This window comes from Microtus ochrogaster, chromosome 5 (assembly GCF_000317375.1).
Source record: "Microtus ochrogaster isolate Prairie Vole_2 chromosome 5, MicOch1.0, whole genome shotgun sequence".
In the NCBI taxonomy this organism is placed as follows: Eukaryota; Metazoa; Chordata; class Mammalia; order Rodentia; family Cricetidae; genus Microtus; species Microtus ochrogaster.
The window spans coordinates 86,448,682-86,473,179 of record NC_022012.1 but is presented as its reverse complement, the minus strand read 5'-3'; the positions used below and the strand labels follow the sequence as shown (position 1 = coordinate 86,473,179).

Sequence of the window (24,498 nt, the reverse complement as noted above, 5' to 3'; positions counted from 1 at the left end):
TGTGGCTTTGGAGCCTGTCCTGGAACTAGCTCTGTAGACCAGGCTGGTCTCTAACTCACAGAGATCCGCCTGCTTCTGCCTCCCGAGTGCTGGGATTAAAGGCGTGCGCCACCACCGCCCGGCTTTATTATACTTTTTAATCTACATTTTTTTCCAGTTGTTAATTAATTTGTCACTAAAAACTTTCCCCACCCTTCCACCTCAGCACTAAGATTTTCTTTCCCCCATACAGGGTTTCTCTGTGTAGCCTTGGCTATCCTGGAATTTGCTCTGTAGACCAGGCTGGCCTCGAACTCAGAGATCCATCTGTTTCTGCCTCCCTGAGTGCTGGAATTAAAGGTATGTTCCACCACCTCCTGGCATCACTAAGAAAATTCAACGTATTTATTGCCAAGTTTCTTTATATAATTTTCACAAAACTTATTTTATTGCATTTGTCTGTGCACCATGTGTAAGCAGCACCCGTGAAGGCCAGAAAAGGGCATCAGATCCCCTGGAACTGGAGTTATAGACAGTTAAGAGGCACCATGTGGGTGCTGGGGATCAAACTTTGATCCTCTGCAAGGGCAGTGAATGCTCTTAGCTACTGAGCCATCTCTCCAGCCCTATTATTATTATTAAAAAACAGGGTTTCTCTGTATAGCCCTAGCTGTCCTGGAACTCACTTTGTAGACCAGGCTGTCCTTGAACTCGGAGATCCACCTGCCTCTGCCTCAAGCACTGGGATTCACCACTGCCCGGCTGAAAAGTAAATATTTTTAAAGCCAGGTCTGATGGTGTGCACCTGAGGTAGAGACAGGAATGTCAGAAGTTCAAGGTCATTCTTGGCTTACATAGTAACTTCAGGGCTAGCCTGAGCTACAGGAGAACCTATGTAGACAAACTGCTCCTTTCATAAGTAGCATCTGAAGATCCTGGGGATGGAGTGATGGATGACTCCATGGCTGAGGGTGCCTGCCAGCAAGTCCAGTGACCTGAGTTCAATCCCCAGGACCCACATGGGCTGTGCTCTGAGCTCCACATGTGTGCCTCAGCGGGTGCCTATAAACACACATGCAAATGCACACTATAAATAAATGAAATTAAAACAAACAAACAAAAATAAATAGGCCCTAGTTCCTCCTGGAGGAAGCAAGAGAGTGAGCTGCCATTCACTGAAGAAAGTTATCAGTCAAAGAAACAGGACAGAGAAGGATACCTCCACACTGGACACCGGGTCCCTTTAGGTCTGCCACAGTCCTGGTCCTTGAGTGTGACCTAGCAGAAAAGCCTCCCACCGTCACACAGCATCCTGTCAACACAGTCTTCAGGTTCCTTCTCAGACACTGAGAACCAAGTACTCGAGCCTTGACCCAACCTCTTTCCGTGCAGACACATACCTTGGTCCACCCAGGAAACTGAATGAAGGTGTCCTGCGGCAGGTCTGGGATGCCCGAGGGAATGGAGAAGTTGCCCACATAAAAAGTGGGGAGCGTGAAGTTGGAAGAGCCGAAGGTCAGGTGTCCATCATGGCGGCTGTCACCATGGGCCTCCCAGCCCCCAAGATGGCTGAGTACTGCAGCCTCAGTGTCCAGGGGAAAGATTGTCCAGTTGGTGAGGATACTAAAGTTGAGGGTCATGTTAGAAATCAAACCCTGTGAAGGAAAAACACATAAGCATGAGCTGGCAGGGAAGGAAGGGACTCATGGGTTTCACTGAATTCCTGGGAGAAGAAGCAGGAGGTGCGGCTCAGCTGTGTGTACAGCCAGGTGACCCAGGTCAGGCCGGATGTGCTGTTACAACCTGGCAGGAATGCAGATAAGTCTTTTTTTTTTTTCCCTGGGATGGGTTTCTCTATGCAGCCCTGGCTGTGCTGGAACGCGTTCTGCCAACCAAGCTGGCCTCCAACTCAGAGATCTGTATCTGCCTTTGGAATGCTGGGATTAAAGGTGAGAGCCACCATCGCCTGGCTCTAAAAAGATTTACTTCTATTTGTGGTGTGTGTCTGGGCTGTGCATGAGTGTGTGTGATCGTACATGCATGTGGGTACCCGAGGAGGCCAGAAGAGGGCATCTCTTGGTACTGAATTCCCTGGAGCTGGAGTTACAGGCACTTGGGTCCTTGGATCCAAACTCGGACCTTTCTCAAGTGTTCTTATAACCCCTGAGCCACCTCTCCAGCCCAGAGAGACTTATGCCCCTCCTTTTGACTGTCAGACAGCTGAGACAATGGATCTCCTAGGAATTGGAATTTCCTTGAAAATCTAATGGGAGAAAGAAAGGCTGAAGCCTGGTGTCCTGAGAGAGTGGGAGCTTATCTCCCAGGAAGAGACGTGTTGACTAGTAACAGAACGACCTGCTGGAGATGGGGCAGTGATGGGCAGGGTCACATCGTTGGCCAGCCGCTTAGAGGATCCCTAGCCTTCTATGTAAACCTAAACCCCATATTAGGATTCCGAGGATGGAATGGGGTTGGGGTGGAGTGAGAGAGGGGATGTTACTTCTTTATTCCTGTTTCCAAACCTCCCTGAACAAATCTTTCTGCTTTTCAGTGTCTATTGTCTGGTTCTGGCTTACCGCTTTTCAGACAGCTGCGCTCCGGCTCCTACAGCTCCTGTAACGACAACCTGTTGGGGAGAAGTAACCTCCCTACACTCTGGCTTCACCACAAATCACCACGAAATCACCCTAACTTCTGCCTGTAGGGCAAGTAGGTGTCTCTGAGCCCAAATGCCCCTGCCTTCAGAATTTGCTAGATCGGAAGGAAAAAATGAAGCCCAAGGAAAAGGAGAACGAATAAGGAGGGGGTCTAGGAAGATTCCCCCCAGTGCAGAAGGTAGGGGTCGGCCTCTGCTCCTCACACCAGCCAGGGAGCGAGCCTTGATCCTGAGTGCAGGTGAGCCTTGATCCTCACCTGCCCAGTTGTGAGGACCGTACCTGTGGAATTGTGAGAACGAGAAAAGGGGAACCCACAGAAACAGCTGACCTGAGCTAGTGGGAGCTCACCAACTGACAGTGGGGGAACCTGCATGGGACTGAACTAGGCCCTCTGAATGTGGGTGACGGTTGTGTGGCTTGGGCAGTTTGTGGGGCCACTGGTACCCTAGTACATGAACTGGCTTTTTGGAGCCCATTTCCTATGGAGGGATACCTTGCTCAACCTAGACACAGGGAGGGAGGAGGGCCTTGGTCCTGCCTCAAGTGACAGACTTTGTTGACTCTCCATGGAAGGTTTCACCCTCTCTGAGGAATGGATGGGGGTGGGGTGGGGTGAAGGTAGGGGGAGCGGGAGGAGGGAAAAGGGGAACTGGGATTGGTATGTAAAACAAAAATAAAAGATTGCTTAAAAAATAAATTTAAAAAAGTAAGTAGAAAAAAAGAGAGAAAAGGATGTCAGGAGCAATGAGACGATGACATGAACAGCAGAATGGATGGAAGTTGTCCTGTTTGTCCCCCAGGGGTCAGGGGCTCAGCCATCACAAGGAAACTTATGACCATGACGTATCTGTTTCACTGTTACTGAGACAAGGGCCCATGTTTTCCAGGCTATCTTGGAACCCAGTATATAGCTGAGGCTAGCCTTGAGCTCCTGAATCCTCCTGCTTCAACCTCTCGAGCATTGGGATGGCAGAAACACCTGGCTGCTCATCTAATTTCTCACTTGTGGCTTTTTTATTTGTGTGTTGAGACAGGATTTTGCTATGTAGCCCAGGCTGGTCTCCTCATAAGTGCTGGGGTCACAAGTGTGTGTGTGAGTGTGTGTATAGCTGCCAGATCTCAACCATTCTCTACCCTTTTTCCCCCCGAGACAGGGTTTCTCTCTTGGCCACCGCCCCCCAATAAAAGGTTTCCTGGGCTGGGATGTGGCTCAGCTGGTAGAGGACTTGCTTGTCCTAAGTTTGCTTCCCAGCTCCACATAAACTGGGTATGGTTGACCACGCCTATAAACCTAACTCTTGGAAGGTAGAGGCGGGTGGCTCAGGAGTTTGAGTCCTTGCCTACACAATGACTTCCAGCCCAGCCTGAGCTTAAAGACTTTTCCTTAAATGAGTTTAAAAAAAAAACCCAAAACCCAAATTAAACAAAAAGTTTCTTAATAATCTAGGGATACTGGTTAGAACGCCACACTGTGACCAATCAATCAACAGGCCAGTGGCAGAGCAGCAGCAAAGGGCTTTGCACAGCACGGATTTGCTGCAGGCCACCAGTCCAAGCATGCACACTAGAGCCCACCAAACACCCGGAGGGCCCCTGATGAGCTGGGTGGGTTTTCAAAGCAAAGGAAGAGCATGGTGGAGCAGCTTCCGTTTCCTCTCCACAAGAGCTGAGCTCAGGCACAAGGGGAGCATTCTGCTTGCAAAGCTCAAGGCTCTCATGGTCTGGGCAGGAAAGGAGCCCTTCGAAGAAGTTCGTCTTCTAAACAAACAAATCAGAGAGCTTCATTCCGCAGCTTCAGTGAAGTCTGTGAGCTCTGAAAGGGAGCTGCTGCGAGGTGTGACAGTTCTGCGGTGGCCAGTCTCTCTGTCTCTCTCTCTCTCTGTCTCTCTCTCTCTGTCTCTCTCTCTGTCTCTCTCTCTCTGTCTCTCTGTCTCTCTGTCTCTCTCTTTCTCTCTGCTGCTAGAGGGCTTGCCTAGTGTGCAGGAGGCCATGTATTCAATCCCCAGAATTTCAGAGACAGGATGGTGGCATGCAGCTGTGGTCCTAACACTTGGGAGATGGAGAGAGAGAAGCAAAAAATTCAAAGTCATTAGGAACAGTAGTGCAGTTTTTTTTTGTTTTTTTTGTTTGTTTGTTTTTTTTGAGACAGGGTTTCTCTGTGGTTTTGGAGCCTGTCCTGGAACTAGCTCTTGTAGACCAGGCTGGTCTCGAACTCACAAAAGTAGTGCAGTTTTTAATCCCAGCACTCTGCAGGCAGAGGCAGGCGGATCTCTGAGTTGGAGGCTAGCCTGGTCTACAGCATGAGTTCCATGATACCCAGGGTTTCACAGAGAAACTGCCTCCACCCCCCCAAAAAAAAAGAAAGAAAAAGTAAAGAAAGAGAGAAAAAAAACTATTCAAAATCTGTTTCTGTGTAAATGGAAGACGTATGTTAGAGTATTGACAGCATGCACAAAACTCCCCCGACCACTCAGGCACAGGTTCATCCCTGTGTCCTACCTTGAAATCCCTTATGTATCTGCCATAGTTCACACGCCCCATGTTCTCCACCAGCAAGTCCAGAACGGCTCCAGCTTTTCCCTGAATGTACAGGACCTTCCCAGAGTCTCGATCAAGGATGCCTTGGGGGACCTGTGGGTTGAAGCCAGAGGCTGAACGGAGGGTAAGAACAGAGAAACGCAGCAGTGTGCACAGTTATCTGACACTTTCCCTGTCCTGAAATGTTGCCAGATTTACAGGGGAGTCCAGATATGCGCAGGTCAGCAGGCCACATTGACAATCACTGCTCCCCAAAGGGTAGGACGGCCACACACGGCTCTGGGTCACTCTGCCTGAGAATGGGCTATTCTAACGGGAACAATGTCTTCTGACGTAGCCCGGGCTGGCCCAGAACTTGAGACTTTCCTGAATCCATCCACAAATGAGTTACAGGCGTGAACCCCTGGACTTGAGGTTCAGGCATCTTTTTGCTTTATGTATGCATATATGTTTTTAATATTTGTATGCGGGGGCGTGTATGCACACGCACAGGCGTGTAGACACATGTGTACCATGTTGTATGTGGAGGTCAGAGGACAACTTGAAAACAATTCTCTCCTTCCACCACATGGGGCCCAGGGATTGAACTCAGGTCCTCAGGCTTGACAGCAAGCACCTTTATCAACTGATCCATCTTGTAGGCCTTCTTCATTTCATTTCTTTTTGTCTGTTTGCTTGTTTGTTTTTTGAGAGAGGGCCTTGAGTAGCCCAGGTTGGCTTTGCCCTCTGTAAATCCACACCTCCCGGGAACTTCTGATTCTCTGACTTCCACGTCTCACACGTCGAGATTACAAGTGTGGCTCCTACACTTCTATTTTTAAAGGATTGGGAAAGACGAGACATTCCAGGGTGTGTTCTTGTGGGGAAGAATTGCTGCGCGATCCTCTCACAACCCAAGTTAGATGTGAAGAAGAGAACAGATAGAATCAGGAGACAGATAAGATCGGAGTTAGGTGGAGTCAGCTCACCTCACTTGCTAGGATGCCTTAACCACAGAGAACAACAGTATTTTCTCAACGACACATCCCTAACTTTTTATTTGAATTGATTAATTACTTAACTAATTTTCCGGAACTGAGGACTGAGCCCTGGGCCTTGGACTTGCTGGGCAAGCGCTCTCCCACTGAGCTAAGTCTCCAACCCCATCCCTAATTAAGAGTTTATGTTTTCAGATTGGTTGCACTGACCACAGGTCACTAAGACACAACTAGAAGGCCAGGGAATGACAAGCATAGGGTCACATCTCAGGGGCTTGTCCCCACTGAGATCAAATCGGTTGGTTATAAAATAAAGCCCTCCCCAACACTGTGTGTGTTCACAGGAAGCACATACGTATACGTGTGCAGAGGACAGAGGGACAACTCTGGGTAGCATTCCTCAGCCACGGTCCACTGCACACCTGGAACCTGTCAAGGAGACCAGGCTGGCGGGCCGGGCTCCCACGGTATGTTCTTGTCCCTGACTCCCTGAACTGAGGTTATAACTGCATGCTGCCACACCTGGTTTTTTTTCTTATTATTATTTTATTTATTTTATGTGCCTGAGTGTTCTGCCTGCAAGGCTAGCTATCTTCCTGGCCAAGAAGGAAAGTACTTTACTTTAAACTGCTCTGAACATGGCTGTGCATACCTGTAAGCCCCAGCACTTAGCTCTGTTGTTGTTTTTTAGATCCTGGGTTTCATCCTACAGATGTCGGCTGGCCTGGTCTCTTGCAATTGCGCCTTCTGACAGCTGGGATAGCAGGCACGCGCTATCACACTTGATGACTGATAGGCTATTTAAAAATGTACCTGTAGCCGGGCGATGGTGGCGCACGCCTTTAATCCCAGCACTCGGGAGGCAGAGGCAGGCGGATCTCTGTGAGTTCGAGACCAGCCTGGTCTACAAAACCTAGTTCCAGGACAGGCTCCAAAGCCACAGAGAAACCCTGTCTCGAAAAACCAAAAAAAAAAAAAAAAAAAAAAAAGTACCTGTAGTATGCTGTGAAATCAAGTCCTTGGTGACCGTTAGCTACAACGGTCATGAGCAAACCTTTACAATATAAAAATCTCACTTATGGGGAGACACCCAGTTAAACACACTTTGTACGGTGACAGGTACTAGGCAGACATGGATGTGGTCCCTAAAAAGCAGTCTGGGTGACATATGCTGAGCTCACACAGGGAAGAGGAGACCTTGGGTTCAGGAGACCCCGCATTTCCTAGAGTGTGAATGTCAGAGAACAGTCTGCAGCACGTGGGCCACATCAGCAAGCAAGGTCACTGCCAAGGGACAGAGGCTGAAACTGGAGACGTGAGGAAAGCTTCCAATGCCACGTTAGTAAGTGTAGCCGGCCCCACCCCCGTCAAGGCTTAGATGTGTAGGTCAAGGACAACGCTTACCCCGTCCACAGAGACGTAAGCCCGGTCGCGGACGCCATCAAAGGATGAAGAGAAGATGGGCATCGAGCCATTGTAGTCTTCAGGAAGTGTTGTTCGGTACAGCACATACCCAAAATACTGGGTACAAAAGGACAGAAGAGAAACGTTTCACTCTCAGAGTTCAGCTACTAAGAACTTAGTTGCCCTTGATCTGGGTAAAAGCGACCTTCTGGAAACCATAGGGAATGAAAAGCTTCTTCCCCCACCCACAGCCAAACTCAAGCTTTTTTGATCTTGGCGAACTATTTGAACAGCCAGGAACTCTCTTCTCTGCGTTACAGGACAACAAAAGTCAAGCCATTGCTGAGAGTGACCTAGGGAAGTCACATGCTGTATGTCAGAAGTCACTAGTATAGACTCAGAAACCAGTGAAGAGCTGGTGAGGGTGGGTAAAGGCGCTTGCCACCAAGCCTGACGACCCGAGTTCAATCCCCAGGACCCACATGGTGGAAGGAGAGAACCTATTCCCACTCCTTTGACCTTCATATGTGTGCTGTGGCACACACACACCAACAAACTAAGTAAATAAGTATGGTAATAATATTACAAAGGGTCTGGAGAGATGGCTCAGCAATCAAGAGCACTTGTGACTCTTGCAGGGGACCTGGGTTCACAACAATCTGTAACTCTAGTTCCAGGGGATCTGAAGGCTTCTTTCAGTCTCTGCAGGGACCAGGCATGCAGGTAGTGTACATACATACAAGTAGGCAAAGCACACACACACACACACACACACACACACACACTTTTTTTTTTTAAGCCAGGAAAAGCCCCAAGCACAGGACAAACACTGAGTTCTGCTCAGTAAAACATTCTCCAGGTTCTTGGGCTAAATCTGCTTTAGGGTACAAAACAAGACTCAATCTGAAACCATTTGAAGCAAAGAGGAAAGAGAGAATAGGGGTGGGTACTGTTACCAAATCAGGAGTAGTATTTGTAAGACAAAGACTCTGGTAGCCTAGGCTGTCCTCACATTTACTAGGTAACCCCGGATAATCTCGAACTTCCTATCCTCCTGGCTTCTACCTCCCCAAGTGCTGGGCATGCATATGTGTGCCACCATGCCTGGTCACATGTAGTAATCATGCCATGCTTGGTGTGTGTGTGTGTGTGTGTGTGTGAGCGCGTGGGCACATGTGCTGGTAAGTGCTCATGAATGCAGGCCAGAGGCTTTGAATCCCTTGGAGCTGGGGTGACAGGCAGTTGTGAGCTGACATGTGGGTACTGGGAAATGAACCCAGGTCCTCTGGAAAAGCAGCCAATATCCGTAACTATTGAATCATCTCTCCAGCCCCTTAAATTCTTTTTAAATATCGTCTCCAATGTATGAGATCACCGGAATTTTTGTTGTTGTTGGATTTCCCCGTTTTTGTTTTGAGACAAATTGTTTCTCAGGCCAGGCTGGACCTTACTCTGGAGGCTAATCTGGAGGCCAGAGTGGCCTCCGGCTCTCTATCTCTTTGCCTATGCCTCTCACAAGCCACAGTTACATATTTGGCAGCTCGGCTAGACTGGTATCAATGTTTGTTGAAGGGTTCAGACTGATCCCAGACCATTCCTCCCTTGCTGGAGTCATTAAAATACCTGTTCCATGGACACAGAAGAGGAGACGTGTCCTAACGGGGGCGGGGCAGGGCACAGGGATAATGGCATGGGGATTCCATGGGCCACTTGGCCCCTTGCCACACTTGGTCACACAGTTGGGATCTCAGCCCTATTCTCTGAAGTGTTAGGTCACCTGAGTCTTCCTGGAGAAGGGGACACCCAACAGCATATCTAATAGTAGCCTGGAATCTGCTTCCCACGGCTGTGTCTAAACTCATCTCGCTGCAACCACCGTCTCACAGTTAGTTCCCGGAGAGCTGAGCCCCGCGCTCGACCAGTCTTTGCAACGACGTTGTAGAGGGGCCACTCCCCAGGCCCCCGGGGGCCACTGGTCCCACAGCTCTGCTTTTGGACCCCTGTAGTATACAGCTCTGGAACAGGGTGGGTGGGTGCCTGGCCTCCATGTTTTGGCTAGGACGAGTCCATACAATACTTTCCAGTTTAACTATGTGTGCACAGGCTGCAAAAGTGGGCCCACTCGTTCACAGGTGCCTGCAAGGGCTGCCCGAGCCACGTCTGCAGAGAACACTTAGCTTCCCTTCCTGGAAGCCTGGGCTGTCCACAGCCTCTGAGGAATCCGTCATCATAGACAGACACACACATACAGAGACAGACAGACAGACAGATGCTTAAAAGGAAAAAGCAGTTCATTACATAGACATACTAAATAGGAAAGGCTACTCCTAACTGAAGAATCAGATTAAAAGTAGCTAGGGCAAAATCTCGTAAAATAAAAAAATGGAGAGAAACTTCTAGAGAGCAAGGGAGCACCAGGAAATGAGGCGCAGAGAGGCACAGAACACACGTACGGTCTTCTTTCAAAGGCAGGAAAAGAGACTCTAAGAAGGAAAAATTAAATGATTTTTTTTTTTTGAGACAGGGTTTCCTGTAGCACAGGATGGCCTTAAATACTGTGTAGCTGGGAATGACCTTGAACTTTTGATCCTCCTGCCTCTGCCTCCCAAGGGCTGGAATTACAGGCACACCACTATACCCGGTTTATCCGGTGCTGGAGATCGAACTCAAGGCCTTGCTCATGGCAGGCAAGCACCTTACCAAAGAAGCCATCTAGGAAGTGATCAGGAAACACCTGTGTTGCCAGGAGAACCCAGACAAAATGCTCCCTTGGAGACCTACCTGTTTTACCTGGATGAACGTCAAGGGATATAGGCTTTTCACAGGTCCGTTGGGACACAGGATGTCCAGAGCTTCGGCCACCGCCTTGACCTGAAAAGAAGCAAAAACAGACACGTCGCCAGTGAGCAGGGGTAACATTAGTCTGAATTATCAAAGACACTGAGAGAAGCCTCGATTGCCCAAGTTCTGCTGTCTTCCCAATCACCTTTCATTTCACCCCACTCCTCCTTTTCTTCTCTTACCCCCCATTTCTGAGTCTCATGTGTCCCAGGTAGGCCTCAAGCTTGCGAAGTGGCCAAGGATGACCTTGATCCTGCAAGAGCTGGGGTCACCACACACATCTAATATTGGAGCGCCAGAGTTTAAACTCAGGGCTTCCTGCACACCAGGCAGGCCCTCCGCTCACTGAGCTAATACACAACTTTTAGTTCTCACTATTACGATCTTTTCCAGTGTTGGGGGCCGAGCCCAGGGTTTCCCACGAGGTGGACAAGCAAGTTTTTTACCATTGTGTTGCAGCCCCAGGCCGTGTTCTTAACATACATTTATTTATTTATTTATTTTGAGGCAGGGTCTTAGTATGTAGCCATGGCTGTCCTCAAACGCAAAGATCCACCTGCCTCTGTCTCCCTCGTGCTGAGATTAAAGGTGGGTGTCACTATATTCTAATTGCTCCTAACCCTTTCCTTTTTTCTCTTGTGTATATGGGTGTTTTGCCTGCCTGTGTGTCTGTGTACTGGTGTGTGCAGTGCCCAAGGAGACCAGAAGAGGGCATTAGATCCTGGAACTGGAGTGAGCTGCTGCATAGGTGCTGGGAATGGAACCCGGATCCTCTGGAACAATAGTCAGATATGGGCATGGTGGTGCACGTCTTTAATCCTAGCACTTGAGAGACAGGCATATATGACTTAGAGGCCAGCCTGGTCTAGATACTGAGACCCAGGACACCCAAGACCAAGTAGGGAAAATCTATCTCAAACAAAATAAACTAAACTTAAAAAAAAACCCAAAAAACCAAAAAACAACAGCAGTCGGTATTCTTAACTGCTGAGCCCGACGTAGGCCCTGCTCCTAATTCTTGATGAAATGTAAATGATGGCAGTCTTAACAAGAGTCTGACGCGCACCCATTCAGAAATACAGCTCAGAGCCATCTATCTAAGAAAGGCTTCAAAACGAATGGCACCAGAGATGTGAGGCCGCAACTCTGCAGAGCATGACGACAGGTTTTCAAGTGAGGAAGAGGCCTGCAGCCTAGATAGTAGTGAGAGGCAAATGACTCTAAGATTAGATCTGCCACCATGCCACACACCACACGCTGCACAGTGGCTTCACGGCTTCCAAGCCTCGGTGGCACGAGCCCGTAGGACGGCTCCCAAAAGCTGCCCTCTGACCTCCACAAGTGTCAGTGCAAATGCACGCTCTCTTTCTCTTGCACACGTGCATGCACGCACACACACACACGCACACAAAACCTTAAATGAAGAATGTAATCCTCTAACTATGTTTTGTATAAACTGGATACTGTTCTCCACTTATTCCCTCCTCCTCCCTCCCTTGTCTTTTGTGCTTTTGTTTTGAGTTTATTAGCCAGCGAGTGTCTCTTGTAGCCCAGGCTGGAACTCTCTATTCAGGCAAAATGATGAACTGAACATCTGACCTCCTACCTCCTACTCCCAAGCACATGCCGACACATCTGCTCCCCTCCGCCTTCTTGTTTGAAGACAGAATCTTTCTCTATAGCCCAGGCTAACCTCAAACTCAACCATGTAGCACAGGCTGGTCTTGAACATAACAGCAATCCTCCTGCCTCAGTTTCCAAAGTGCTAGGATTTCAGGCCTGAGCCACCATGCCCAAATTTCCTTCATGGCACTAAGCTGTATGTTTCTCAACTTATTATTGCTGTTGTTTTTGACATCTGGGGCTATTTTATATCACGTACAAGAACTTTTTACTTTTTTAAAACCAAGCACCCATTCTTAAGCAGCTTCAGTGACGAGCAGGCTCCCCGTCCTTATGTGATTCAAGCGTGATGAATCTAAGAAGAGATTCCTATCAAAGACCACAGTCTTTGTAGAATGTGGCCCAGATTCCACAACACGGGGTGGAAACTATTACAGAGGCGCAGGCAGCCAACCAGAAGTCAGGAGGCTGCGAATGGAAAAAGTACACTACGGTGTTTGGCGTTTGGCTTAAAGATAAAAACGTGTGTTGCTATTCTAGAATTTCAAGATTCTTAAGAAATAAGTGACTGTTCATGTTTTCTTCTTTTTCTGGTGAATGAATTCATGTGGGAGTAAGGATGGGTTGGGGGAAAACCTGAAGACCCAAGGGTAAAAACAAACCAATTTTGGTACAACCTTCCTCCCATTAGGTAACTCTCTCCTGTTTTCCCAGAATAAAAGGACCTTACCTCCTATTAATGAATAATTTCTATATTTTTCCTCTGATGTTCTAGTATTCATAAGCTACTAGGATATGACTTTTGAATCTAAATTAAGGGCAGAGATATCAAAAGTCCCGGGGCTTGGAGGAACTCACTAAAAACAGGTGAATGGGGCTGGTAAGATGGTTCAGCAGGTAAGACCTCTTGTCGTTATGTCTGATACCTAAGTTCGAATCCCCAGACCCTCACGGTAGAAAGAGCTAACAGACTCCTTCATGTTGTTCACTGGCCTCCATCATGGTATGCATCTCTCCCAACCCCCAAAATAAATGCAATAATGAAAAAAGAAATTAAAGGCCAGGCGATGGTGGCGCACGCCTTTAATCCCAGCACTCGGGAGGCAGAGGCAGGCAGATCTCTGTGAGTTCGAGACCAGCCTGGTCTACAGAGCTAGTTCCAGGACAGGCACCAAAGCCACAGAGAAACCCTGTCTCGAAAAACAAAAAAAAAAAACAAAAAACAAAAAAAAAAAAAAAAGAAATTAAAGAGGTAAACAATGGGAGAAAGCCTCACTGGACAGGATAGGAGCAGGATGTTCCTCCCACAGCAGCCCACAGCTCTGCCTCTGAGAGCCAAGGGACCCGAATGGCTCAGGAACAGCTCTCACTCTCCTGCGGTGTCTCTGCATCCTGTCACTTGACATCCACATCTTATCTCCCATCGCTGCGTTCCCCTAGAAACGTCAATCACTCCGCCAGCTCTCAGAAGAGAGATTCGAAGAAACCCGGCAAGCCCCCGGCCCGCCCGAGACACTTTCACTCACTGTCTCCCCATCTGACTCTCTGTGAGGTCTTGACTTTGTTTTTCTTTCTGAGACAAGATTTTTTTAGGTAGCCCAGGTTAGCCTCTCACACACTGGGTAGCCAAGGATGACCTTGAACACTTGATCCTCCCGCCTCTTACTTCCTGAAAGCTGGGGCGAAGGTGCGTGTCAGCACACCTGGTTTATGAGGTACTGGGGATGGAACCCAGGACGCCACGGATGCCAGGCGAGCGCTCTGCCTGCTGATCTACACTCCCAACCCTGTGCCTTACCTTTCTCAGAGCAACCTTTCCGTATGCGAACTTGGGTGTCGACGGAGGGATAGGACCTTTCGGGACTTCTTTAAACTATAAAACGGAGTGGGTGAGAGAAGAGGGGAAAAAAGTTAACCCTTTAGACACACACCTGTAAAATTATTTTTTTCTTTTCTTTTCTTTTTTGTTTGTCTAGACAGAGTTTCTCTGTGTTACAGCCCTGGCTGTCCTGAAACCCACTCTGTAGACGAGGCTGGCCTCGAACTCAGCGATCTGCCTGCCTCTGCCTCCCAAGCGCAGGGATTAAAATCATGTACCACCATGTCTCGTCTCTGTTTAATAACGTGTTATTGGTAGTAGTTTACTGCTTAGCATAATCGTAACGTCCTATCCAGGTAATTAATGTTTCAGAGAATAAGCAAATATACACAAATGTTATACTTCATATCCTTTATTTCTCCAACATAATCTGTGCCTGAAACATGGCTTCCAAACTGAACGTCAATACGGCTTGTCCAGCATTGGGAGGGGCGCACTCAGCAGAGAGCTGCTCCTCCCCCAGGGACTCTAGTAGATCCCGAGGAAACTGGCTCATCCTGCTCTCATCTCATTCATCCTCCCACAGAGCCTATTTAGCATTTTCGTGTGGCGGTGCTCCGTAGTGGAAGGCTATAGAGTCCTTGTTCAGTGTGAGACACCTGCATAGGCGGTATGAACCTCGTAGTAAGTCACGTGTTCAAGATTCCCAGATTATCACACAGCCAGAAAGTGTGAGCAATTCTGCTCAGAGACGAGTCAGAGGCCAACGGCTGGGCTGGGGAGATGGCTGAGTGGGCAGGATGCCCACCCTGGAAGCATGAGGACCCGAGTTCAGATCCTCAGGACTTACATGAAAGTTAGGTGTGGCGCTACACATGTGTAACCCGGCACCAGGGGAAGTGAGGTGAATCCCCAGGGCTTGCTTGTTGTCTCAAACAACAGACCAGAGAGAGACAAGGGGAGATGCCAGAAGGTGGCCTCTGTCCCTGACACATGTACACACACGCGCACACATACGTTAGAGAACTATTAAAACAGGTTACTAATTTATTCAAGAGCTCATAAAAACAGAGTTACCAGTACCTCATTAGGACGGGAGCGGGAGGGCCGCTTTACTCTATAGTTTTATGGTCAAAGTGTTAACCGTGCCTGGTTCAGCTTTACCCACACCAAAGACAGAATCTTAGAAAAATGCAAATGTCACAAGTTTTGTCAAGCCTTGATGATTTGAAGATTCATATGTGACCTTTATCAGTGACTATAGGCTTGCACAGCCTGTGGGGAAGCCGTTCTCTCCATCTCCACTGGGGTACCCTTAACCCTGACTCACAGGGAGAGAGAAACACTTTCCATTCTCTGAGGAAGGCAGGGGCCCACAGACTCTACACGGGCACTGGTCATCAGCTATTTCCCCTTTCGCACGCAAGCAAATATTCCAAACACTTTAACAAATCAGTTACAAGTCCCGTGAGAAAGACCACTAAGGGCCAGAGACTTGCTCAGTGGTAGACCACTTGTCTAGCACGAGCAAGGCCCTAGGCATGATTCCCAGCACTGGGGGAAACAAACAGAAGGCTCCACTATGTCTTTTAAAGTAAGCCATTCCAGAGCCGGTCGGTGATGGCCCAAGCCTTTAATCCCAACACTTGTGGGGTGGGCAGAGGCAGGCTGAGCCCTGTGAATTCAAGGCCAGCCTGGTCTACAGAATGCATTCCAGAACAGCTAGGGCTATACAGAGAAACCCTGTCTCCAACAACCTAAATAAATAAATAAATGAACAAATGAAAAAACAGCCATTCCTGTCCTTTAGACCCTATGATGATGATAATGTAAAGAAGGCATTTCTGTCCTATAAACCTGAAATATCACAAAAGTAAGAAGGAACAAGAGGAAACGAGGCGAGGAGGTAAGAGAGAAGCGAGGAGGGAATGAAAGCGTCACATTTAAACTGGAATCTATCACATTTATTTTAAAAATTTTATTTATTACATTAAAAATTATTACATGGGTATGCACCGTGGAGGTCAGAGGATCGCTTGTGGGAGTCAATTCTTTCCTAATATGTGGGGCCTAGAGGTTGAGTTCAGGTTGTCAGGCTTGTTGACAAGAGCCCTCACCCGCTGAGCCGCCTTGCTGACTCAGTCACAGTCACCGTGAAGATGGCTCCCCCTCCCAGGTCTGTCCCATTTGCCCAGATGGTAGATACATGTGCTCTCCTGGCTGGGTCTTTTACACGGCCCTGTCTCCTCTCCCTCATGCTCCACACCCGCAATACACACACACACACACACACACACACACACACACACACACACACACACATCACACATATTGACCTCCTTCTTTGAGTTGTCAAACCAGACAGTGGTGAGAGACATTTGATTCTGGTTATTATGGGGTTTGTGTTGGCTTTTTTTCTTTTCTTTTCATTCATTCATTCATTTTTTTTTTTTTTTTGGCTTTTCAAGATAAGGTTTCTCTGTTTCCCTGGCTGTCCTTGAACTCACAGAGATCTGCCTGCCTCTGCCTCCAGAGCTTTGGGTTTAAAAGTGTGTGTCGCCACTGCACAGCATGATGTTGGTTTTTTCTATTTAAATTAGTGTGTGTGTGTGTATGTGTGTGTGCACGCACATGCGCGTGCACTGCCATGATCTTGCATGCAGAGACCAGAGGACAATTTTAAGAGTCACTTTTCTCTCTCTACCCTGTGAATCCCAGGACTTGAACACAGGTCCTCAGAGAGAAGCACTTTCCTGAGTCATAGCGCCAGCCTGAGGCATCTGATTCTTGCCTTTGCTCTCACACTTGCCTCAGAAACACACGGACTTCACTCTCGCTTCTCGTCCTTTCCCTCTAACCCCTCCCCTCCCTTCCCTTCCCTCCCTGAGACAGGGCTTCACACTGTGACTAGTTTAGGCTGGCCCGGAACTCTATGTAGCCCAGATTGATCTCAAACTCATGGTAACCCTCCTCCCTCAGCTTCCCAAGTGCTGAGATTCTAGGTGTGAGCCGCAGTACACGGCTTTGCACTTTCAGACTGTGGTCTGAGTCTGCCTGATGGTGTGCATGCACGTGCCACAATCACCACCAGTCCGTAACATGTGCCCGCCTCCTGGTCAATCCCTGCAGCTCCACAAGCCTATAGTAGCGATGCTCAACTCCCTGGTCGCCCTCCACGCTCTGAGTAAAGCAGTCCCAGTCTGGCCTAGCGGATGTATGCAACAGTTCCATCTTGACCCTGGCTTCATCCATCTCCCCGCACGGCACTGGCTGGCTCCTTCCAATCGTGCAATAAGCAGGGCACTTTCCTTTCCCTGGCTGAGTTCCGACAATGTTCCGGGCCTGGCCATCAACACGCTGTTCTCTCGCCAGGCCTGGCCATCAACACGCTGTTCTCTCGCCTCTGCCTACAAGTCTTGGCTCACATATTACCTTCTGCAGGAGGCCTGTATGTACCGAGAAGCTAAAATCCGCTAGCATAAATCAGTACATGACAGATACCTGCTTAGTCATCTGTGAAGGAATGAGACACAGATAAAAACATTACCTGAAGCCAAAAGAGTACTAAAGAAGTAATCAACTAAAACATGATTCCAAGTAGCAGATTCTCAAGGTAGCGGAGGATGATCTTGGACTCCCGATCCTCCTGCCTCCACTTCTCAAGTGGGCTTCCACGTGTCTGCCATCATGCCCACCCAGCCCAGGTTTTGTGGGGGCTGGGGACTAAACTCAGATCCACCGGAAATGCCTTTACTTGCTGATCCATCTCATCAGCTCCTTATTACATTTTAAAATTATGTTTTCAGGTAGAGTCTCATCTAGTCCAGGATGACCTCAAATTTACTACGTTGCCAAGGGTGACTCTTGATCCTCCAGCTTCCACCTCCCGAATGTTGGGATTGCAGGTGCGCATCCCCATAATCCTCTACACGGTGCTGGGGATCATATCTAGGGCTCCATGCAAGCCAGGCAAGTACTCTTTCAACTGAGTTCTTCACTGGTGTGAACCACAACGGCGTGCTGGAGCTTCCTGAGAGCCAGGCACAGAGGGGTGCAGATTGGACAACTCCATTTATATCAAGGTCAAAACAAGTAAAGTTGATGTACGTGACAGAAGCTCAGAGCAGGTGGGTGTGTGCTGAGGATGAGGAAGGAACACCAGGGAGGCTCCCACTGGGTGTTGGTTGCTGTGTTCTGCTCACTTTGCATACACAGTAGCCTTGGGAACCCGGTTCCTCTAAGGGCACAGGTAATAACACACTTGAATGGGTAACAAAACAAAAACACAGCAAAAACCCTTCCCAACCAGAAGGAGGAAAACAACAAAACAAAAACATCCTCAAATAATGCAAAAGAGAAATAAGGAGAAGAAAAACAACAGAAGGTAGACCATGAAGAAATTAAAAACATAAGTAGCTGAAATTAATCTCTGTGTGGGGCAGCAGAAGCAGCTCTGACGTTAAAGTACTTTTCACACTAGCAAGAAGGGCTGAGTTAAATCCCACGCCCCACAAAAGGCTGGGCAGGGTGGCATGTGCCCATGATCCTAGAGATGGGGGTGGAGATGGGAGGGTTCCTGGGTCTTTCTGGCCAGCTGAATCAGGGAGCTCCAGGGTCAGGGAGAGACTCTGCCTCAAGAGTAAGGCGGGGAAGGACGAGGAAGACACAAAACGCATACTTACAATCATATACATGCACACATACAAAATAGAAATCTATCTGCATGTAACAAGAGTTATGATGAGGGGGTCTGGAGAGATGGCTCAGTGGTTAAGAGCATTGCCTGCTCTTCCAAAGGTCCTGAGTTCAATTCCCAGCAACCACATAGTGGCTCACAACCATCTGTAAAGAGGTCTGGTACCCTCTTTACACACAGAATATTGTATACATAATAAATAAATAGATATTTTAAAAAAAAAGAGTTACGATGAATTGGGCTGCATGGTTCAGGGGTTAAATGTGAACTCTCTCTCTTTTTTTTTTTGTTTTTTCTAGACAGGGTTTCTCTGTGGTTTTGGAGCCTGTTCTGGAACTAGCTCTTGTAGACCAGGCTGGTCTCGAACTCACAGAGATCCGCCTGCCTCTGCCTCCCGAGTGCTGGGATTAAAGGCGTGCGCCACCACCGCCCAGCAATGTGAACTCTCGAGTTTAGTTCACAGTAGCTCACAACTGCCTGTAACTCCGCTCCGGGGTCCAGTGGCCTTTTTTTGGCATCCTCAGGTACCCACACACATACACACCACACACATACACACCACACACACACACACACACACACACACTAAATAAATATTTTTTTGTTTGTTGAGACAGGGTTTCTCTGTGGCTTTGGAGCCTGTCCTGGAACTAGCTCCAGGCTGGCCTCAAACTCACAGAGATCTGCCTGCCTCTGCCTCCTGAGTGCTGGGATTAAAGGCATGTGCCACCGCTGCCTGGCTACAAAAATAAATCTTAAAAAAATAAATAAAACTTTTAAACGGTAAAAGAAACTTCAGGTGAGAATCTATTTCTCTCTCTCTCTATCTTTCGAGACAAGGTCTTATGTAGCCCAGGCTAGCCTTGAACATATAACCGAGAATGATTTAACTGTTGGTGCTCTTGCTCCACCTCCAGATTACAGCTGTGCACCACACCTGGTTTATATCATGCTTTTCCAGAACATGCCAGCTATGGTATGTTAATCCCGGCTTTAATCCTTTAATCCTGGCTCTCGAAAGGCAGAAGCAGGTGGATCTCTGTGAGTTCAAAGTCCTGACCTCATGTATGAAGAGAGATCCTGTCTCAGAACACAAACAAGAAACCCCCCCCCAAAATGAAAGAAAATATTTCCTAATACAAATCTTAACACATGCTTAAAACTGACATTACATAACACTTAAGTTCTACCACTATAGACAGAAAACCTAGATTTTTCTAAACTTCAAAACTCTGGTGACTGAGCAGAAAAACTGTGGGTTTTTTTTGTTTTCTTTCTTTCTTTCTTTTTTTTAAACTCACCGCAGAGACAGGAAACCCCACCTGAGTACTTTAGGTGCTTCAAAGGCTGGCTGCTGGCTGCTGGCAGGAGCAAGGGGTTCCAGAGGCAGCTAGAGGCAGCAGCAGTCACTTGGCCCAGATAGAATACCACGTTTCTCCAGCACGGTGCACATCTGCCTGCACTCTGGTGTCAAACATTTATCCCCAACACATGTGAGCTCCCACAAGGACACATGTTCTGGCTTCCATTTGCTGGACATCAGAGACCACCCTGGATGGCTTTAGTCACGTACCTTGTTCTCCCTACTCATGACTAGGTACCTAACTCCACTCTTACTGAGATGAAGGATACGGAGCCTACAGCCTTGCTGATAAACTCATGGAGTCTTCACTGGGTGTGGCTGCACCCCAAACCATGCCTCCCTTCAATAAGGTTCCAGGCAGGAAGTCACCTACAGAGTCATAAGGAGTTCATGGCAGGCTCCCTACCATCCAGCTTGCCAAGAATCCAAAGGACCCACCTTCTGGATGACATTTCGAAGAGCAAAATACTTCTCAGTGAGGTCCCCTGCCTCACTCAGTGGGGCGTCGTAGTCATAGCTGGTGGGCTGTGGTGCATAGGGCGTGTTGGCACCTAGAAGACAGAAAAAAAGTCACTGGTCACTACTGTGGGCCTTGCTCAGGGGCTCAGGTTAGGGCAAGGAGAAAGCAAGACACATTAAAGAGCCAGGCAGTGGTGGCGCACGCCTTTAGTCCCAGCATTCGGGAGGCAGAGGCAGGCGGATTTCTGTGAGTTGAGGACAACCTGGTCTACAGAGCTAGTTCCAGGACAGTCAGGGCTACACTGAGAAATCCTGTCACAAAAACAAACAAACAAACAATAAACAGACACATAAATGCCCAAATCATCAGAGCTGGGATCTAGCTGGCCAAGTGCTTCCGGATGTGGTGGCACAGGCCTGCAACTGAGCATTTGGGAGGTAGGGCAGGAAGATCAGAAGTTCCAGGTCATTCTCTCTTCTCATTTTAATTTAATTTTGTGTGTATATGTGTTTTTTTCAGCATATATGCCATTATTGATCCACCTAGGCCAGAAGAGGGTGTCAGGTTTCCTGGGACTGGAGTTACTTATGGCTGTGAGAAACCATGCAGATTCTGGGAATCAAACCCAGGCCCTCTGGAAGAGCAGTCGGTTCTTGGACCTGCTTTTCCTTGGCTCATGTCCCTCAGGGGACCCGCCTTTATCTATCAACCATTAAGGCTGGGGCCGGACAAGCCACCTCCCTTGCTCCAGAGTTCCTCAGGACTGGCTGAAGCCACTCCCAGAGCTACATCACCCTGCCTTCTGCACCCAGTCATTCCTCCGTGTGGCAGGTGCTGCTCCTGAGAACACACCAAGGATGGTCTTGTCTGGCTACCGTGGGGCCTGCTTCTGTGATGGCTGAGACTCAAGGGACTTAGAATCACGCAGAAGACAAGCCTCTGTGGTATGTCTGTGGGGGGAGTTTCCAGGCCCGGTTAACTGAGGTGAGGCGATTCACCCTAAATATGGAAGAAGCTCCCATTCTAGAGGCTGGCGTCCTACCCTAAGGACCAAGCCAGCAGAGACTGGCATTCGTCTCTACTGCTTCTAGACTTCGGATGTGGTATGACCACCTGAAGTTCCCGCTCACTTCCTTATGTTTGCTTTTGTGAAGTGTTTTATCACAGCAATGGTAAGTATAATCAATACAACTTCCCTGGAACTTGACCCATGCATGACAAAGACCAATCAGGAGAGGTCGGTGCTGAGGACACAAAATGACCAGAAAAATAATTCCCTGGCAATTATTGTCCAAGGTGCAGAGTCTAGACTCCTAAGTTTGCCAAAGATGATGCCCCCAGGTTCAGGCTCCCTGAAAATACACCCATGCATAAAGGACATATGGGGACCTGCAGAAACGGTGTTAGAACCCTGCAGTGGAGAGCCTGGTTTCCGTGGGGGTGGGAACAGAGACGTCCAGGTTAACTCCAAACTACTACGGAGCCAAGGACGACCTTGAACTTCTGATCTCCAGTGCTGGGGTCACAGGTGTGAATTACCAAGCCTGGTTTTTGCAGTGCTGGGGTGAAATTCATGGCCATCTGCAGGCTAGGCAAGTGACATTGCTCTAACAGGCATGCTGCCGCAGCCTACCATGAACCAGCAAGGCTTGTGCGTCTTCTAGCTCAGACAGCCCTCTGCCACGCAGCCATGTCAGAATGAAGTGATTTTATGACGGCTCTCTTTAAGAGCTTAATTTGTAAGTAAACGAGGCAAAAATTATGACTGTTTGCCAATACTCAGTGATCAGTTCCCAAAAGATGGGCCTGAGGACCTGGTGTCGGAGCGGCTGACGAAAGAGCCAGGGGATCAGGTAGGCCTCGCTTTCTCATCAGTCGGCACAGAATCTCCTTGGAAGACCACTCAGCCAACACTTCCTCCTTCCTACTCCCGAGAGACAGCTCTCCATCCGGTCTGCCTGCCCCAAGGGCAGCACAGGAGCACACGTTCAAACATTTCCCTCCCACGACACACAGAGAGATCACAAACCACATCCTCTCCTAAGGAGTTCACCTGCTATGTGGCTCCTCTTCCGATGGGGTTTCTTATTCGATTCAATCTGCACTAAGCTTCAGCACCTCACAGGCAGGACCAAGCTACGCTGACCCTTGAGTCCTCTGCCCAAGCCTGGCATGGGGTGGGGAGATCAGTGTGTAGCATGCTGTTGAATGCGACAGGTGTAACTTCCAGACTCAAATGCAACAGCCGGAGTGAAATGAACAGGGTTACTAATGGGTCAACTGGAGACTCTTTCTTCTAGTTCTTTATGTGTGTGTGAGTGTGTGAATGCACACACGGGCAGATATGCACGCAGGTGCACTGTATGTGTAGGTAGGCGTGCATATGTGCACATGTATGTGTAAGTATGTTTATATGTGCAAATGCATGTACAAACCAGGAACTACCCATCTGGTTTTGAATGGATGAAAAAACTGAGTTAATTAATTAATTTTGTTTGTATATATACCATGGTATGTATGTGAAGGCTAGCTTCAGGAGTCATTTTTTTCCCCTTTTTTCTTCACCATATAGGCCCGTAGGTGATTAGGCTTGGTAGCAAGAACCGTTAGCCACTGCACCATCTCCCTGGCCCTTAATTTAGTTTGGGAGACAGGGTATCTCATCGGCCTGGAGCCCCCCAATTCCACTCCATCGTCTGGCGAGGAAGCCCAGGGATCTGCCTGCCTCCCCTGCTCACACTAGGATTATAGGCATTGACCTCACCATGCCTGACCTTTCTTACATTGCCTTCACTTTGTGTGGAAGACAAGGTTTCCTCTATGTGGCCCTTGCTGTCCCGAGACTTGTTCTATAGACTAGGTTGGTCTCAAAGTGCTCCGCCTCTGGAGTACTGGGAATCAAGGTGTGCACCGCCACACCTGGCTTGCCCAGCTTTTCTTAATATGGGCTCGGCTCAAACTCAAGCCACTGTCTTGCGCAGCAAGTTATCAGTACCCCTGGGGAGCGGCCACACGTGGGGATTCAAAGCAAGAAGATGATAGCAACGTGAGCAGGAGTGGTCCTCCCCTCCCCCCCAGGAAGGGTGGAGCACCCTAGGTACTGAGGTGTGGACACGTGGGGATGGGATGTACACGATACACACAGACACGCACACTTCCTGAGGTTGGATGCACAAGTCCCTCCCCTGGGAAGTGGGTCTAAATACAGCTGCTAAGTTCAGGCCAGCTCTGCCAAAAGCAGCTCCAGAGCCCTGGAGAACAAAACCTGGCTGGTTTGGGGTTTGTTCCAGACCTACAGGCTGTAGGGCATTATCTGAATGGCAGTGCCTTGGCTCACTGCAGCCTGGGCTCTAATCCAGGCTCTGTCCTTTGCCAGCAAAAGAGGAAGTGTGGGGCTGATTCTTGGCACCCTTATATTCTTATCTGTAAGTAATGTCAGTAACCACTATTCTGAACAAGCCTGATAAGAGAACCAAACAAAAGGTGACCTGGAGACGAATTTCTCCGGCCACAGTAGGGCAGGGCCCCTGGAGGGCTGACAGCTTCTGCCTCCCCTCACTGCTGTTGCTATTCTATTTTTATTTACCCTTTGTTTTGTTTTGAGATGGTCTCACTACGTAGCCCTGGCTTGCCTAGGGCTCACTATGTAGACCAGGCTGGCCTCAGACTCGTAGGAATTCTCCTGCCTCTGCCTCCCCAACGCTGGGACTATAGTGCACACTACCACACCTGACTCAGCTTTCTCTTGATTCTCTGAAAGAGGGTCACAAGTAGTCCAGACTGGACCCTAAGTCACTCTGTAGCTAAAAATTACCTGGAACTCCTAACCCTTTCGCCTCTACCTCCCAGGTGCTGAGATTAAAGTGTGGATCGTCATGACAGGTTTGTGCATGGGGCTCAAATCCAGGGCTTTGTGAATGCTAGGTAGATAAGTACCTCAGCAACTAAGTTACCTCCCAACCCAACTCTAGAATATTATTTAGTAATAAAAATGAAGTATCGGTATGTGATAGAATATGGATGAGCCTTGAAAATATTAGGCTAGGGCCTGGAGAGATGGCCCAGCAGTTAAGAGCACTGACTGCTCTTCCAGGGGGTCCTGAGTTCAATTCCCAGCAACCACATGGTGGCTCACAACCAT

General features: G+C 48.5%; 1 protein-coding gene across 2 annotated transcripts in view; it reads right to left on the bottom strand.

The window, feature by feature from the left end:
- The window catches only part of Glb1 (galactosidase beta 1), a 74,422-nt gene that overhangs the window by 11,337 nt on the left and 38,587 nt on the right, over nucleotides 1-24,498 (bottom strand). For both annotated transcript variants that reach the window (XM_005348039.3, XM_026779258.1), the window contains 6 exons: nucleotides 20,336-20,448; nucleotides 13,818-13,892; nucleotides 10,337-10,426; nucleotides 7,556-7,672; nucleotides 5,136-5,267; nucleotides 1,380-1,634 (listed from right to left, as the gene is read on the bottom strand). In XM_005348039.3, coding sequence (XP_005348096.1) covers nucleotides 1,380-1,634; nucleotides 5,136-5,267; nucleotides 7,556-7,672; nucleotides 10,337-10,426; nucleotides 13,818-13,892; nucleotides 20,336-20,448 — 782 coding nt within the window. The remainder of the gene's footprint in view (nucleotides 1-1,379; nucleotides 1,635-5,135; nucleotides 5,268-7,555; nucleotides 7,673-10,336; nucleotides 10,427-13,817; nucleotides 13,893-20,335; nucleotides 20,449-24,498) is intronic.